At 32.6% G+C, this 18,905-nt stretch overlaps 2 protein-coding genes across 6 annotated transcripts in view; both read right to left on the bottom strand.

The window, feature by feature from the left end:
* Positions 1-2,370: 2,370 nt before the first annotated feature.
* LOC140049108 (G-protein coupled receptor 161-like) lies at positions 2,371-6,691 on the bottom strand. Its single transcript, XM_072093935.1, has 4 exons — positions 6,571-6,691; positions 5,613-5,999; positions 4,173-4,960; positions 2,371-3,496 (listed from the first exon to the last, which is right to left on the bottom strand). The coding sequence occupies exons 2-4, from the start codon at positions 5,966-5,968 to the stop codon at positions 3,225-3,227; spliced, it is 1,416 nt and encodes a 471-aa protein (XP_071950036.1). The 5' UTR covers positions 5,969-5,999; positions 6,571-6,691; the 3' UTR covers positions 2,371-3,224.
* A 1,129-nt stretch (positions 6,692-7,820) lies between these two features.
* LOC140050037 (E3 ubiquitin-protein ligase TRIP12-like) overlaps positions 7,821-18,905 on the bottom strand; it is a 53,746-nt gene continuing 42,661 nt past the window's right edge. For 4 of the 5 annotated variants that reach the window (XM_072095044.1, XM_072095043.1, XM_072095045.1 and 1 more), the window contains 11 exons: positions 18,579-18,706; positions 17,448-17,599; positions 16,501-16,643; positions 16,231-16,384; positions 15,452-15,665; positions 15,021-15,175; positions 14,243-14,572; positions 13,643-13,756; positions 13,067-13,161; positions 12,530-12,633; positions 7,821-11,663 (listed from right to left, as the gene is read on the bottom strand). In XM_072095044.1, coding sequence (XP_071951145.1) covers positions 11,467-11,663; positions 12,530-12,633; positions 13,067-13,161; positions 13,643-13,756; positions 14,243-14,572; positions 15,021-15,175; positions 15,452-15,665; positions 16,231-16,384; positions 16,501-16,643; positions 17,448-17,599; positions 18,579-18,706 — 1,786 coding nt within the window. In that variant the 3' untranslated portion in view covers positions 7,821-11,466. The remainder of the gene's footprint in view (positions 11,664-12,529; positions 12,634-13,066; positions 13,162-13,642; positions 13,757-14,242; positions 14,573-15,020; positions 15,176-15,451; positions 15,666-16,230; positions 16,385-16,500; positions 16,644-17,447; positions 17,600-18,578; positions 18,707-18,905) is intronic. The other variant, XM_072095046.1, reaches the window with a different exon arrangement.

Here is an 18,905-nt window from a genome sequence, read left to right as displayed (position 1 = left end):
TTCTAAAACTAGAAATTTTCAAATAAATGAAAAGTGTAGTAAAACAAAACTTTTATAATTATTATGTGAAACTCCTTAAAACCAATATAATATGTTAATGTGCATAATTATGTTTTACACTAATGTGCGTATGTCTTACACTAATAATGTACGTGTGTTTATACGAATGTGCAAATACTTTTTTAAAAAGACCGATACTGAAACGTATCGCTTCTTGGAAAATGGACATTTTTATGTACTTTATTTAATAATTGCACTGTACTCTCTAAGATAATTAACATATGTTGTTGCAAAATTATTACATTTCATTGCTGAATTTCTTTATGGTCATGTATTGTAAAAAAATTATATCTTACTGTTAACGTTTCTGTAGTATTATATAATTAATACATAAAGTCTATAAAACAAATGTAAATATATTGTGATACTTGCCATTTAAGTTTACCTCATTTTAAGTTGTAAATATTTTGTTTGTAATATAATTTTCCAACTCAATTTTTTTTTATGGGTTTTTTTTTAATAAGAGAAAGCAATTATGCTCCATAAAACAAACAATGAAAGTAAATCAATTGTTTGACGTAAAACAAATTAGTTTCATTTGAATCATCATAAATTCAGGTAATTCAGGTTTTATCTTTAAAAGGATAAATTATTAACTTTAATTTATACTTTATTGATTGTCAGGAATATTGTATTTCTTATAAATTTAAAATGTATAAATATTTATTATTATACAAATATTGAATGTTTGTGTGTTGAATGGAGAGAATATTTCATAAGGTGAAAGAGTGACTGTTCTAAAGTGACTGATTTCAATGAATAAAATATTCTACTTATTTGACTGATACAGTATTATTAAACTATATAGCTATGAATTAATACATTCAAATGTAAATACCCAATGGACTTATAAAATTCCATTCAAATATCTGGAAAGTAGAATTTTTATTATGCATTTTTATGGAATAATTATAAGAGAATCTCAGTATTCAGAATGTGTATTTATGGAATTTTAAGAAAACAAATTTATCTAATTTCTTGATTGACTTTCATCAGAGTTTCATATTATGCTATGGTTTTGAGATAATTCAAACAGTCAGTTTAAATATAAACTCCCAAAAAACCGGTTAATAGAAACTAATTATCATAATTTCAACTCTCAGTATGTAAACAACATAATCTATATGTGCCTTTCAGTTTCTAGAGTTTATAAATTACATCATTTCAAATCATAAAAATTAAGTGAATTATGTTTGTGCTTGAAAAGCTTACAATAATTTGTTTTTTTTAATGTTTATGCAATGCTAATTCAGTAAAACTCATTTGAAGAGATCCTATTAATGGGAGACTCCTAATAAGGGAACACTTTTTTGGGTCCCAGGTGTAAAATGCTTTAAATTCAATTTTATTACAGTACTAAGTTATATGAATATAATTTATTGCAGTATTTATTTAGGATGTGTAAAATATATTAGCAGTTATAGAACAAATTTATTAGGATTGCTGCATTCTATTTAGCAGTATAAATTTCAACATGTGTTTAAAGTATTGAAAATGTAATATGTAGGTACTATACTATTGCATCAATTGTTAATACTGCTGTATTTATTATGTATTGTACCAGCGTGGAGTAATAATTACTCCATGGTACCGGTAAACATTTTAGCTAACTTTAGTATAAATTTTTATTTAAAAGAAAGTTCTGCGACTTTTATTTGGCAATAATAAAATAATTGAAAATCTTTTCTATTGTAATAAAGAAATGAATTATTTAATACAACATGTTGTCTTGACTTTTGCATGCGAAAGTACTATTAAGAAATGAAAATTGTGCAAGATAGAGAAGATAAATCAGGAAGTTCAGGCCTACTAACTGATTGCTTGATTACATGGTAATAATTGGTGACAGTGGCTTAAGCGTGGTTCCCACTAGAACGTAACGCAAGGACGTAAACGCAACGCAAGCGAATTGACCAATCACAAGCGATGGCTTATTCACTTGTGATTGCTAACTGTCTATAACTTCGCTTGTCATTGGTTAAAACGCTTGCGTTGTGTTTACGTCCTTGCGTTACGTTCTAGTGGGAACCAAGCTTTAGTCTGCTTTTGTGCTTTCCTGGCAGCTAGTCACTATGATTTTATATTTTCTTCTTGTGTCGTATTTGTTTAATTTGTTTGTTGTAAAATGTATCATTTGCCAGAATAAATAATAATAATACTAAAAAAAACACAATCACTATTAATCATTTTTTATTACTAATTACTTACTATTATTTAAAGATACATTTTCATGTATTACAAATGTAAAAGTATTTAAAATATAATACTGTTTATCAAAATACTGACTATTCACTAACAAAATTTGGCATTGATATTTGACTTATAAATAGCAGATATAAAAATCAAGGAAATATTATATACAAAATAAAAATAGTATAAAAATATTAGTTAAAGCACCAATAAGTTTCTTCGAACTTTAAGAAAAAAGTACAATTTTTTAAATAGTGTTTTTAATAGTTTTGTTCACACTGCTGCTAGTATTAAACTATTATATATGAGTTAAAGAAGCACCATAGGTTTTTCCAAAATTGTGAGAAAATAATGTGTTTTTTAGAGTTGTTCACTGCTCTCCGCTTTCATTACATTAACAACTGTGTAACTATCGTAAATAAATTTGAATTCAAGTTAGTATATTTTTTTCTCTAAAGCTCTACACTATCCAATTAGTTAATTTGTGCCCAAATATGGTAGTGATATGACATCATCATGTCCATAGTCCATATTATGGGCACATCACATTTTTTTTCACATAAAATTTGATTGTGTAGACAGAGCTTAAAAGCTTGTCTGTTTTTGATAATGTGTATGATTCATTTTCAAACTTGGAAACATACATTTCACTACATCAGTATTTACTTACTTACTGTATAGATTGATAATATTTGGTAAATATCCATATAAATATGGATATTTACCAAATATTATCAATCTATACAGGTAGGTATCCTGAGTGTTTTAAGCTGAATCAGTAGAAAACCATTAGAACTGTGTTTATGTGAAGAGTGAGGAATCACGTCCCAATAGCCCATGTGCGCACAACGAACATTTTAGGTAAACACTTCCATTTTGAAATTTTAACAATCTTTTCAGCCATGAAATTTGTAATACTTTAGTTTGGTCGTTGGTTATCGCAACAAGTCGAAAGCTGTATAGCATTAACCAACTTAATCATCGAGTTTTACCACTTCAAAATTCTCCTCGATACCTTCATCTTCCACCGTTGTTCCATTTGACCTTGGCGGATGTCGCCACGTTTCTTTTTGAACAATTTGAGTTCTTCTCTTATTGGATGCCTTTTTCTCAGACTCTACGTTGCCGTTTGTGCTGTGTGTATGATGAGTAGGTTTTGTAGGTTTATTGATAGTACTAAGGTTTAAACTGTTGCTGAGCGACTTATCAGAGTCTGCTGCTTCATGTATACACGCTAACACGGCACCTGAACGCACAGAAAATGGTAACAGTAAATATTAGTGAAAACAAAACAAAATGTGTGTATATGGATATTGTTTAAATGTTTGCATGGCCAATAAACACTAGTAAAAGTTAGGTTTGTGCGACACCATAAAGTTCCCAAACAGTATGGTTAAGAATATCAAGGTTTCGATTGTTATGCTAGAAAATGAAAGTAGTCTACACTAAATACTAATAATAATACTACAGTATTATTAGTTCATTCAACATATTTATTGAGGTTATACCTTCCAGATTTTCCATGGTATATTGTTGGAGAAAGAATAGTAGGATAGGAGGAAGGAAGAGCCTCCATTAGAAGTAGCGGAACTGAACATATGATTATACAGTATACATATAGTATTCTGATTATAGTTGGGCTAAGACTAGAGTGTGGTGTACAGATATTTAGAGCTGAATAGTTATTATAAATGTTCCTTTAATTTATTATACTATCTAAACATAGTAATATAGATATAGATAATAATTATTCTAAAAAAAATGGATATTTAAAAGTAATTAAACGCTAACTTTTTTAACAGAAAATCATGCGTGACCAAGGCTACTGAAAATAGCCGTAACGTAGAAGGTATTTGGCAACTGGTTTATCAAAAAATTAACATTTATTTTTAAATAGTAATTATTATTCGGTATATACAGACCTGAGTCATTACTTGATTGGTGGACACTGTTTCCACTTATAACTGTCACGCCAGCAGCAGCAGCTCTTGACTGCAGTAACGCAGTATAACTAAGATCTGTAATACTTCCTGTTATGCTAGCCCCCCTGGACTGCCTTCTCTGAAAGAACACTCGCTCATCATCCCCATCAAACGATATCGAAGTACCGCAAATCATCGCTTTTATCTCTCTTCTAATCGTCCGATTCCACAAACCGTAGATGCACGGTTGCGCAAGAAACCAGCAACAAAGAAGAATTATAGCAATTAGATGGATAAACGCTGGCATTTCTAAAGTCATGATCTCGATTAAACCACTAAGTATAAATGGCAGCCAAAATATAAAAGTTAAAACTAATGTTATTAAAACTGTCCGTAGCGCTTTAGTTGGAGAATTCATTCGTATACTAACAAGGAGCGACGAACGACGTGACCGTCTTCTTGAACGTGAGTTCGTATCGACAATATGACCATTGCTGACACGGCGATTTGAATGACGAGCAGCTTTAAAAATATGATGATAGCACACTATAATTGTTATTGTCGGCATGACAGCACCAATAATACCGTAAACTACTGCATAAGAACGATGATGGCGCCAGTCGACCATACAGCCGAGCTTTGATTTGTGGAAGACAAAACGTGACCATCCGAAAAATGGTGGAATGGTAATAAAAATGGCAAGAGCCCAAACAAAACATATGAGTTCTACTGTCCGTCTACTTGTTATCTTAAATGGATATAGCATTGGTTTCACAATCGCGTAATATCTACAAACAAGAATATAATTATTGGTAATATTTTATTCAAGTAAAATATAATTGGTATGTTACACTACAAGTTTAGATACATTGTATTGAAATTATGTAAAAACATGCATTTGAAATAAATTCGACAACAGGGTGTTTTTTTTAAACGATCATCTGTAGGAAAGCGCATGTACTGTAGCCTAGGATGAGACTAACATATATTACTAATAGCAGCTAAAACCAAACAACAATTTAGCTGCGTAAAAAATCTGTGTCGCTGCTTAGAAGATGATGGTATGAAATTTAAGAAGATTTTATGAGCTTTGCCAATGTCAATACAGTTGATTCTTTCAATACCGGACTCTCCCAAAACCAGACTTTTCTCGGGGTTCAAAAGGTCCCAAATTCTGGAAAACCAGATATATTACGCCAGCTCAAAGGTGTCAGAGGCAGAGTTGACTCACTGTACAGTATAACTATAAGCTAAACATTGGATGCAAATATACACTCATTAACAGTCTAATGTATGTAAGACATGATTTCTGTTTTTTATTCAACACAACAAAATGGAGCTATTTCTATGCAAAATGTTGGACTGGGGTATGAGTTGAGGTATACTTATACTCAAAAGGTTTTTTTATTTCAAAGCATGCTAGTAATAAACATTACAAACCTATCGATAGTGATGCATGTCACAGTGAATATACCTCCTGTGAGAATACACATGGATATGAACCCTGTCATATTGCACCACATGACGCCAAACAACCACTCATCCATAACAAAACTGATGATGTCAAACGGTAAAGACATACAGTACACAACATTAGCCAAAGCCAGACTGAAGACGAAACGGTTACTAGGTGTTTCGAGGCGAGATTTGCGATAGAGGGTGTATGTCAGGAGTGCGTTCAGTGTTAAAATGCAAATTAGCAAAAGAATGAAGATTGATGTTTCTATAGCAACCATGGTAGATGAGGTAACATTCTGAGATGACAGAGTTTTATTTGATTCTGATGTTGTGTCCATGATAACTTATTTTTTTTAAATTCTGTCAAATCTGTAAATTTAAGAATTACTTTATTCAATTCAATTCTAAAAATATATAAACATTATTAAACATTTATTGACTTATTATTAACAAAAATATAATATATCAATTCAAATAGAAACAAAAATGTTAAATTACAAACTTTTTAAAAATAAAATTAGTTTTTAAAATACTGTATACTTAATAGACTATAGTATAGTGTAGTTTTACTGTACCACCACGGTACCATATAGTTTTACAATCAACTTAACAAAAACTTTCTATCCTAAACCTAATAATAAATCAATTTTAATTCACATAATCATGCCTAATAATAGTTGATTAAGCTAATAGTTAATACTAATAGTGGAGAAACAAATTATAAATAAAAAGTGACATATGCAAACAAATTTGGACGAAATGACTATATTGCCTTCACTACTACCCATCTATCCTATCCCCTACTGCAGTCAGCTTCCACTCCTTCTTGCCTATACAGTACAAAGTAGACTAGTCTACTAAGTTTCAAAACCGGAAGACTGACCCGTTGTTCTTGTCGAAAAAGACAATTTATAATATAATTAATATATTTCAAAATTACCTTCTGTTTATACTTTTGAACCCGAGAATGCATTGTATATTGTATTATGGCAGCATAATCTGCCTACTTTTACAACCAACATTTCCCTTCTTTTTCACATTCTTTGAGTGCTGACCTGCTGGTGCTGACTGACCGAACTCACTGTGAACATGAAGATAGACCACCCTAGTGTAAACACAGCCATGTGTGTGGTCTTCTGGAGCAACAAAGCTGTTCCGTTCATTCTGTAAACTAGAGGGCGGTATAGGTCCTATTTATCAACTTTCTGCTTAAAAGCTATGTATTTTCAAAACAATTTTTATTTGTAAGTCAAAAACTAAATCGATTTTAAAGTGAAACATTAAGATAAAAACTACACAAAAACAAGTTATTTGTAATGTATTATTTCAAAATACACAATTATATTTATATTTATTTCAATTGAAAATAAATTGACTTTGATTATTATATTTTTTAATGGTAAACAAAGACCTTTACAGTAGCAGACCACCCATCAGAAACAGTATCGATCTATAGAGGGGGTACATCAGAAATATAAGGATAAAAGGCTAATATAAATTTTTTTTCTGCAATAATACTTTACTTTCTAGACTTTGTTTTTACTTAATATTAGTAAAAAGATAGAAATGCAAAGCAAAAGGTTTTCCAATACATAGACTTTTTTTCAGTTAGGACTTTAAATATTTAAACCCGTTTATAAGATTTATAATAATTAATATTCAGAGTTCAACTTTCAATACACAACATAAGTACTAATTTCAAAACTCGTTCATTTAACCTTTGAAAATAATAATTTGAATGATGTTGAGGTCAAAGAACAAAGTTACTTTAATACCATTTAGCTTGATAAAAACTGATTACTGTATTTAGTTAAAGATGTATTGTCCCCCTGAAAAAATAATTAAAACATTTGTTGTTGAATATGCTACATAATAGTTATCCACTTTGACCAAAAATTGAATTGAAAAAAAATGTATTTACCTGGACAAATCTGTAAAATTGGCTGCCAGCCAATGGGTTTTTGTTGAATTTAACCATTCATTTTGTCTTTATATAAGTGCAAAACTTTTTTTTTTTTCGTTTTTTTCAACGGAAGTGATTCATTTTATTAAAGCTACAAACAACATATTCAAAGTCTGATTTCATTAATCTTAATTTTTCATGTTTTTTGAGGAACAATACATCTTAATAAGGAAATGAGTTTTCAGAACTGTTTAGTACACAACAATAACATGGAAACAGACACAATATGAATGTTTTCCCGCTGTGGCGTGGTAGATTTTTATTAACAACTGAAGCATGTCAATATACAACAAAAACAAAAGACTTGTAAATCAAAGTAACTTCTTGTTGGCCTACTAATTATAACAGGTTCATCAGTCTACAACAAAATGTAAACAAAAAAAAACTTTACCCACAGAACCTCATACATCAAACCTACTGTTACACAATCCTTTGTTATTTAAGATCAACAATCACTTCTTTTAATATCAATGCTAATTCTAATTGCCACTTTAAAGAAATAAACTTGCCAATATTAACAATAAATATACTTTCTTGCAGTGACAGTCTATGTACAACAATGGTTTTGTTATTATAATGCTAAAATAATGGCCTGTACAGTAAATGTTGGTTATTTACTAAACACGATGCACTATATGCATGTTTTTTTAAACAAACTACAAAAACCAGTTATTGGTTCAATATCCTTAAATGTGATACCTTTTAGTATTATTGTGAAGGAATTTTAACAGATTCCTAAACAATAATACTGAAATGTATAACATTTAGTATTCGTGACATTATTGTCTAGATAGGTATATATTCTGTTTATATTGTTCACGGTTACAATGCATAAACATATAAAAATGTGCAATAACATGTTATTATATACATTAGAATTGTACTATAGTAACCACTAACTAAATGATATGTGTTTTGCAAAACTGGCACTAAGCAAATTATTGGACGACCTGCTGTTTATTATTACTAATATATATTTTCGTTTTTAAAGAATTGATATACTTCATATACCGACCACCATTGTACAATAGTTGTTTTTCTTATAACCATCCAACAAGTATACATTTCCATTTTGACATTTTCAACATTTGACCTTAAATTTGAGATGGGTTGATACCAATTTTATGCTAGGAAGGTACATACATCTAAGCTTAACAATATTTAAATCAATTCTGGTTTAGTGTATATTATAACATAGCTGCTCGGTCAACACTATCAAACAAGTTTGACAAAAACAGTGTGACGTGACCAAATATGGTAGTGTTATGACATCATTATGTCCATATGAGTATCACATTTTTGTTGTTACATAAAGTTTCATAGTGTAGGCAGAGCTTTACATGTTGATTCTGGATTAATGAAAGGTGAATTTTTTTTACAGATAAAGAAAGTTATGAATATATCTATATAATGTTTAAATGATTTTTTTTTAAAGTTGAATTTAAATGTTTATACATGTTCGATGACAAACTCTTAAATTTCAAATGGTGTATTGTTATTTTGTTATAACAAAAGTAATACATAATTGTAATAACAAGGAAAAAAGTTGTGTAAAAAAGTTAAAAAACATTTTAAAGTAAATTCAAACAGGTAGAACATTTGTATGAAGTTATTAGAATACATAGTGGTTAATATAATAATGACACATTTGTATCCCCATATTCTTAATCCCCTTCATATTGCTTAGCAAAACTTGCATACTATGGGTGTCCACACTGGCATTTTGTCTGGTGTGTATAGCCTCCCAGTTTTTGGTACACCATGTGAAAAGGATAATTGTTTATGCAGTCATAAAACATCAACGTAACAGCTAGAATTAAGTTTTAATTGATATGCTTGGCTTAAGATAAAATTGTAATAATTGTTTGTTACAGACTTACTATGGATACAGAGACATATTTTATTACAATAGGTTTTACCAACTTGGTTTCCGTATAGTTCTAGTATTACTTTCACCTGCTGCAGGGCATATGCAGCACATATGCAAATTATGTATACAAAACATTCCAGATTTAAAAGTAAATTTCGGTGAAGACAAGTTTGACAGATTTTTAATAAGATTGCTAAGTAGGTTTTATTACATGTTAAAATGTCTTAAGTGATATGTGTACACTAACGTTAATATCATTACACCGAGTAATGATTTCTTTATTCAGTTGAAGGCAATTTTTTTAAACTATAATTTAAAAAGAGCATTTACTATCAAGTTTTTTGTCCAATTTTTGTAAAATTATAATTAAAAAAGAGCGTTTACTAGCCAGTTTCCTTACTGGTTTTATCTGGTTTGACATAGCCGAGTTATACATGCTATATACATAGCAATACACTGTAGAACTGAACAGTTTTTAGATTTTGATTAAATACGGCTAACATCATACAACTTAATCTTTATCAAACAAAACTTTACAGTAAAAATTATGTATATTGTTCGCTGTCAATTATCATTTCAAAGCGTTCTATATACCATACAGTAGTGAATTTTAGAACAGTTAATGTAGTTTTAGCACCAATGAAGGCTTGGTTAAAATGTACAAAACTTACCCTAAGTTTAAACCTATAGTAATCTAAGCACTTAAATGCAAGTATTTTGAAAGGCATGCTCTACACAAATCAATATTCTGGAATTTGTTAGATTATTGCATTTCTAAATCCATGTTCTCTCATTGGTTAAATGCAAAACTGTCCACTTATCACATTGGATGGTTGAACAGACGACGGCCATTTTTTAACTTTACGTATATCCGAGATAATTTAAAGTTACTCTTGCTCAAAGTTTCACTCATGTGATCGATGTGAAAAAAATGCTTTACACTGTATTTACAACACGCTTATGTGCATGAACGCCAAACAGATATCTAGCTGAAAATAAATGTTCCACAATAATGACAAATTCACTGTGGTTTGTTGGTTATACATTAAATGGATTCTTCTGAAAGATCAAAAGAGCTCGCAATGCCTTGCTTGAACGCTTCAAATAAGTTTGATCATTTTCCAATTATTCTTGACAACGGATTTTTACATCAACAATAAAGGATTGTTTAAGTCCATAATTGTAACAAGAATACTCAACACTGATCTCTTTGTAAGCAGCGTAACCTTGACGACCATTAGGAAACTATTCATCCGGAAAGAAACGTACATATTTTCCGAAACATGATGAACAGTAATTTTTTAGGATGCACTCACTGTAAAAGTTGTTTAGCATTTATATCCAATATCTCCAATTCGACAATGGGATGATGTACTTCAACCTTTACAAGTATTTAACATTTTTCCAGACGTTATTGAAGCAATATTTATTTATTTCCGATTCATGGATTCTGGAGTTATTGGTGACTCCAGTGTACAAATAAACCAATGTATACTACTGACTGCTCTATTAACAAGTTTGTTTCTTCCTAAATGCGATTCTTTAGTAGACAATGTAGTGAAAGATAATTGTAAAAGAAAATTGTCCTCTTGTCCACTTTACTCAAACATGAAAATATCTGAATCCATTTCATACGATAATGATAAGGTAATGAAAGAATGGCAAAAGAAATTTTTTCTCTTGCTTGTCCAATTTGCTGAAACAAAAGATTATCTGTTTCGTACAAAGTGTTCTTGATGTCACCAAGTTCACTGGACAGTATGATTGCTTGATTATTATGACAAATGAAATAATTTCTGTCTTTCTTTGCCGGCCACTGTCAACTTTATTTGCATCGATTATCTATCTAGCAGCTTTAGTAGTTGATATATCACATTGCTACAGTGGCAAAATTATGACAAATGAAATAATTTCTGTCTTTCTTTGCCGGCCACTTTCAACTTTATTTGCATCGATTATCAATCTAGCAGCTTTACGTAGTTGATGAATGGTAAGTGGCAACGTTATGACAAATGAAATGATTGTTGTCCTTCTTTGGCTGCCACAGATAACTTCAATTGCATCAATTCTTGATTTGAGTAATCTGGTAACTTTAAGTAGTTGACACAGGTCATAACAGAAGGTAGAAAGTCATCTGGGTTCTCCGTCGTTTCAAATGTTTTGCGGACTACCGTCAAAGGTGGACTTAGCGCTTTGAAACCTGTTGAAGAAGATAATAACATTTACAAAGATGCACCAACATGTCACAAACATGTATTATTTGAGCTTGAGGGTGATCCATCCAGCAATTGCTGATCATTAGGGACCCTCAGAGGTTCACAAGACAAACATATACACAAGATGCTCTACATAAACAAAGTCTTATTACAAGTCCTTGTAATTTGGTCCTTATAAAAAATTCTGACATGTGACGGGACTTGAACCCAGGACCCTTGGAGTGGTAGCCAAGCATCATAACCACCAAGCCACAACCCCACTAGTGATCCAACGTAATGCAACCTACACAACGTAAGAAAATGCCCTTCCATTAATCGTGTTTGCCTCCGTCTGCGTGAAATCAACCCCGTTGTGTCGTTGGTTCTCACTTGTGATTATGCAATACAGCACTTTGCACTGTGTCCTAGTTGGAACCAAGATTTACCGCTGTGCTAATATGTTTTGTTTTATTTAATAATAATAATATTCTGGATTTATAAAACGCCTAATGTTATGAAACTTCAAAGCGATGTACACATCAATACCCCGATCATGTTTTGGATCAAAAATATATGAAAACATACTCCAATAATGCAGATAGTAAACAGGGCAAAGTTGTGTCCTGATCTTACCAGATACCTATTTGTACACCTGGGTGGAGAGAACTACTGAAGAGTTTATCAGGTAGCTCAGGCACTTGTCTCTTTTAGACTTTTCCAGATTATTTAAAGCTCTGTATACACTATCAAACTAGTGCCCAAATATGGTAGTAATATGCCTAAATATGGTAGTGATATGACATCATGTCTATATATTTATATATATATAGTGTAGATGGAGCTTTGCAATATATAAATAATAAATACATACCGCCTACTGGAAGCTTAGGACTTCCTGTTACAAATTGCAAGAACTGTCTTTGTTCCTCTCCATTGTAAGACACTAAAATTTCAAACAAGTTCTTCACAGCACGGCTAAATAAAAAAGAAAAATCAGATTTAGACACTCAGCTTGTACAGTAAATACAGTAGACCCCCTATTAAGGAGACACCTTCAGGACCGAACAAGGTTTCCCCTAATAGGGGTGTCCCTTGAATAGGTGTTAACTGCATATATTGTTCCTTCTTTGTTTATCAGGAAATTGTCCCCTGAATAGGGGTGTCCCAAAAGGGGGTTGTAGTTCATTTAACAAAAATAATAATTCAATCTTTCATTTTGGAATCTTTGTTCCATAGAATTTAACATGATTACATATTCATAAAAAAAAAAACTGTACTGATTATTACAATAAGATATGCTCTCATATCAGAATGCTATTCCATCTACAGAGAATCTTATATAAACCTTGTCAATACATTGAAAAAACTATATTGTTTAAAAAAAAAGAAAAACAATAGTTTGACCTACCTGTCATGTGTGTAACCATGGTCAGGTTTACAGCATTCAATCAACATCTTGATATCCCAGCATTCATTTGTACTTCCACAAAATAATTGATCAAGCTAAAATGTAAAAAAACAGTAAAGGATTTTATAAAGTCACTTACAAGTTGAGTAGAATACAATATAGTAGGCCCCTAATAAAGTTACATCTTCAAGGCTTAACAAAGTGTCCCCTTAATAGAGGTGTCTTTTGTAGAGCAGTTGGCTGTAGTGTTAAAACATATATTGTTGTTCACAGGGGTGGTGATTCCTAAAATAACAAGAATAGGGTTGTCTTAAATATACAGTCAACTATCCCAATACCGGACACCTTTTGGCTGCCTTAATATGTCTTATTTTCAGTTGTCTGGTATTTGGAATGTGTTTCTAATGGTAAAAATAAATTTGGAACCTTTTGGACCTCAAGAAAAGTCTGGTTTTGGGAGAGTTTCCGGTTTTCAGAGAGCCCGGTATTGAAAGAGTTGAGAAGAGTGAAATTATACTACTCACTGAGTAGTACAATAGTATAGCACTCTACTGTAATTCAATGTGTTTTACATACCTCTTCTGGGTAAAAGCTTTGTAAATGTTCTAATGGGAAGACCGATTGGAAACCTTCACGAAACGCTTCAAACTGCCGGCTAACACCTTCTACTAACGTCCAATGAGCTACAAGCTATTAAGGTAAATACAATTAAAAACTTAAATCAATTTTGAAGCAAGAAATAGTAAATATCAATCAATTGTTTGTTTATGTATGTAATTCCATGAAAAAAACACATTAAGATATCTTAAAACTGAAAACAATTATATCAAACTATTATTATTGTTGTTGTTATTTACTTTTTTTTATAAGCTAATGTAATGATGCTGCATTTTTAAAATGTGTACATACTGCTATTTATATATTTATATTTTCTATAAGTGATTTTTATATTTTTTTCTACGTTCAATGTTTATTTGAATTTTAATAAGATATTTTACATTTGTATTTTGTATTCATGACTTTTTATATTTATAATTAATTGAAACGAATTTCCTTTTTTGGACAAATAAAATTCTGTATAATCTTGACTGAAACAAAATATATTAACAGAGCTCCACAAGACAAAATACAGTTAAGTATTATATATTTGCTTTAACAAACTAAATAATGTCTTACCTTTAAATATTCTTCTAAATTATGAACAGTAACACATATATCTTTTCCCCCTTTCTTCAATTCAATTGTTGGGTGTCCGGGTAGAGTAAAATCTAGGCCTAAATCTTCTACCGAGCAGCCATCCATCGTAAGGCTTTCCAAGGCTAATTGTAGGCTGGTGGCAGTTTGGCTCTGATCCTGGTGTAGTCGTTTCTTCTGCCTTAGCAGGTCGGCTAGTTGGTCATAGGATCGTGCTAATACTGGGTCAACGTAATGGAGGTCAGCTGAGGTCAATGAACCCTCTTGACCTAGTACCCATTTGTAGAATGGCAAACTTAGAGGAATGTCCAGCTATAAAGGTGAAGACATAATATTTATGAATAATAAATAATATATTTATAATAATTATATAAAAAAATTATACAAAAACATCCAATTAGAAATAAACAAAAAGAAACCAGCTTACTATTCTCGAATCCATTAGTGCTTTCGCCATAAATTTGCCAAGAAATTTAAACTTTGCTTTGATCTTCGATACAACTGCCATTTTAGCGTTTTACCTAGAGGTGCTGGGAACAATCCATTAGATGCGAACGCATATTTAACACCAGCTTGCGCTCCATAAATCATTATATTCTTTAAAAAATGGCATAGATTCCGTACTGTCTACAGTACATCATAGTTGGACAATGTCTATGACCTATAGCATTCCAATACCACTTTAATACTGCTGGTAAAACATTGTCACAAAAACCTGAATAACATCAAGTTAGAAATAAGTAAAAAGAAACCAGCTTACTATTCTCGAATCCATTAGTGCTTTCGCCATAAATTTGCCAAGAAATTTAAACTTGGCTTTAATCTTTGATACAACTGCCATTTTAGCGTTTCTACCTAGAGGTGCTGGGAACAAACCATTAGATGCGAACACATATTTAACACCAGCTTGGGAACCTAGAAAGAAAATAATAGAATTAGTAAATCCTCTATGATTTATTCCATTCATACATAAAATTGATTGATACATAAAAGGGAATCACTGAGGAGACAAGAGCTGTCAAAGACAACTATCGCCGAAGGGCGTGTCTCTACAACGCAAAGGGCGTTTCTCCAGACAAACATTACAAGCAAAAATAAAATTAATTATATATTGTGTTGTCATTTTCCTCTGTTAATAATCCTGGAATCAGTGCAGGACATAACCAATAATTAAAGAAATGTATTATGCACCTTTAGGGTCAACTAGTGGAACAGCCTCTCCACGCCACAAGTCCAACTCGGCACGTTGAATCTCCTGCGATACCAACGCATAAAACTCTAGAGTGGGGCCTAGACCAGTACCAACTTCATTTTCATACTGCACTTCAAGTACTGCACGTGAACTAGCCAAGTCATCCATGACGGTCTCAGCCTGTTTAAGTAAATCTCCTCTACAGACAGTTCGCTATATAAAGATAAATAAATAAGATAATAAACTCAAAGTAATAACAAGAAAATCATCATTTAATGTTTTAGATTTTAATTGGATCATCATCAGGAAACATTATATTCATTAACTTCAATGCCGTAGAAAGTCGAGTCGCCATGAGGTTAAGGCAGGGACGCCGCAAACTATAGCTATACAATCGGCACAGGTTCAAGGCACTACTTGGCCATTGTTCTGGTGGTAGAACTTCCCGGATAAGAACTTAAACTAAGGTCCAGTGTACACATCTGGCTCGTGTGTACTTTAAAGAACCCAGTACATCTTTCGGAAGTGGGGCCTAGACCACCCTTTGGTGGCAGCGCTCAACACGAAGAGACCCTTAGGGGAGTGGAAAGCTGTGGTATGTGTCGTCCACACCTGTGCGCAATTCTGCCCAGTAGGCTGCAAATGGCAGGTTATTCCTACATTTACATCAATTTTATGTACTGTATTATAGCTTAATATTTCCAGTAGGCAAATTCTATAATACTTTGTCACACATGTTAAATGTATGAAATGAGGAACATGTATTGTATTTTCTTACCTTCTTTCTATCAAGGCGTGGAGCAACACGCTCACTTGAGTCAGTCGTGCCCAGGTCAGGGTTGTTTTCCTGTAGCCTTTGCATTGCACGATCTCGATCAAACACAGTGACATAGAACAACAGTTGACGAGTGTCAAATGGAAACAAAAATGGACTGAAAAAAAGAATAATTCAAATAAAATATGTTAATAATATTTATCTTTCACAAAATGATATACTGAGCACCATTTATGTACAGTATTAACTTAATTATAAATGAACCCTACTTACCATGCCTTGGATAGTGAGGTTAGCCACAAAGGCAAATTTCCTGTCATTATTACTAAAGGATCTTGTAGCTGCCTAGTAGCTTTTGCCGTCATCTTACTACTTATAAACTCACTAGAGGTCAAGGCAGACTTTGGTATAGCACCCTAGAAGATGGAAAGTATAAACATTATAACACACATACAGATGTTAACACTCAAGTACGTTTACAGCAAAGCAGTATGCTGCCGCAGTAACTGGCCATAGCTTGCATATCACTTTATAGGGGAGGACATGGCTTCCGTACCCCTTCAGACAGAGGCTAGGCCATGATTTACATACCACATCAGAGGCTAGGCGATGGCTTGCATACCACATCTGAGGCTAGGACCTGGCTTTCATAAACCTTCAGACAGAGGCTAGGCCATGACATGCATACGGCTAGGCCATGGCTTGCATATCACTTCATAGGTTAGGACATGGCTTTCTTACCCCTTCAGACAGAGGCAAGTTCATGGCTTACTTACATACAACTTAAGAGGCTAGGACATGGCTTTCATGGCCCTTCAGACAGATGCTAGGCCATGGCTCACATACAACCTCAGAGGCTAGGCCATGGCTTGCATATACCACTTTAGAGGTTAGGACATGGCTTTCGAACCCCTTCAGACAGAGGCAAGGTCATGGCTTACATACCACATCAGAGGCTAGGTCAATGACTTGCATACCACATCAGTGTCTAGGCGATGGCTTGCATACCACTGTATAGGTTAGGACATGGCTTTCATACCCCTTTAGACAGAGGCTTACATACAACTTCAGATGCTAGGCCATGACTTGCATATCACATCAGAGGCTAGGACATGGCTTTCGTACCACTTCAGACCGAGGCAAGGTCATGGCTTACATACTACTACATCAGAGGTGGGTCGCATGTCTGACAACACTAATCAAATGTTTATATCACTTACATCATACAACCAATGCCAAAATCTATTAAGAACATGAAGAACTCGAAGCAACGCTATAGACTCAGTTGAAGGATCTTTGACGTTAACTCCAAGTGGCAGCAATGGCAACAGCTGTACATCAAGAGGTGACTTGCCTACTGGTACTGTACCTTCTACAAGAGCAAAATAGTTAAAATATAGTCAATTAAAGATCATGTTTAGACAATAGGCAGCTTGACCTAGGATGGTTGTCGGACCTCAGTCGTCGTATATCGAAAGGTCCCTAATCCCTTCACATTGCTTAAGCTCTGTCTACACTATCAAACTAGTTTGACAAAAAAGTGTGATGTGCACAAATATGATGGTGATATGCTCAAATATGGTAGTGATATGGCATCATCATGTCCATATATAGGAACATCACATTTTTTTCTTTAAAAAATAAGGAGCTTTCGATTTGCAACGACCTGTTGACTTTACCTAGGTCAGTCGTCGGTCCTCAGTTGTCGTATATTAAAACTAATGAAACTAATACCCTTTCACATTGCTTAGAAAAGCTTTTAAGTTTATACACACTTGGATGTCAATTTCCATGTTTTGTAAGTGTGAAAACACCAGAGTATTGCTAAGCGATTTGAAAATTAAAACTTTCTACACAAATTATTTTCAGACCACAGAAATGTGCCCATGTGATAAATTAAATGTATTTCTGTGATCTGAAAATAATTATCATAATGTGGTTTCAACAAAGAATTAAAAATACAGTATATATATTTGAACATTATTATTTAAGATTAATTTTTAGCATTTATTAATTAGTAACAATTATTATTTATATGCAAAAAAAAAAATATTGAAATAAAAACTAAGAATGTTAATAGTAATAGATCTGACATTGATGATAAATCAGTGTTCTTCTCCAAGCATCATGGTCACATGATCAGTAAAGTTATTTCACGTTGGTAAACAAAACACAACGTCGCACATATTGGCTTGGACGTCCCATCAAAATAGATTGAGTTACCTCGGAGTAAATTGAATTGAACTTTCAAAAGTATAATGATTATGGGTATGTGTCAAAGGCCATGAGGTCATGATGCTTCACAGCCTCGAGGAGAACACTGTATATATTATTTATATGTGGATACCCACCATGCCATAATACATCATGTCTTTTGGATTTACTTGCTCTCTTACTATTTGTTGACGTTGAACTTTTCTTCGTCGTCAGGGTTGATACAGATTCAGCTTGCGTCTTGTCATCGTTGAATGGTTTGTACCTGTCATTTACAATACAATTCATTTAACTATTCAGTTTATTCACCGAAGGTTTTGTTTTGTTTGTTTTACAGGCACAGATGTTTCAGAAAATTAAATGTAACAGGTGTTTCAGAAACAGGTTTCTCAGAAACGAGTGTTCTAGAAACAGGTGTTTCAGAAACCGGCGTTTCATATTTGGTGTTGCAGAAACGGGCGTTC

Source organism: Antedon mediterranea, chromosome 5 (assembly GCF_964355755.1).
Source record: "Antedon mediterranea chromosome 5, ecAntMedi1.1, whole genome shotgun sequence".
Taxonomy (NCBI): Eukaryota; Metazoa; Echinodermata; class Crinoidea; order Comatulida; family Antedonidae; genus Antedon; species Antedon mediterranea.
The sequence above is the reverse complement of the archived record's forward strand: the minus strand, read 5'-3'. Positions and strand labels throughout refer to the sequence as shown.

Coding starts and splice junctions, on each gene's coding strand:
- LOC140049108 (XM_072093935.1), bottom strand. CDS start 5,968: ATGGACACAACATCAGAATCAAATAAAACTCTGTCATCTCAGAATGTT. Junction 4,961..5,612: donor ACATGCATCACTATCGATAG/GTTTGTAATGTT, acceptor TCTTGTTTGTAG/ATATTACGCGATTGTGAAAC. Junction 3,497..4,172: donor CCAATCAAGTAATGACTCAG/GTCTGTATATAC, acceptor CTGTGCGTTCAG/GTGCCGTGTTAGCGTGTATA.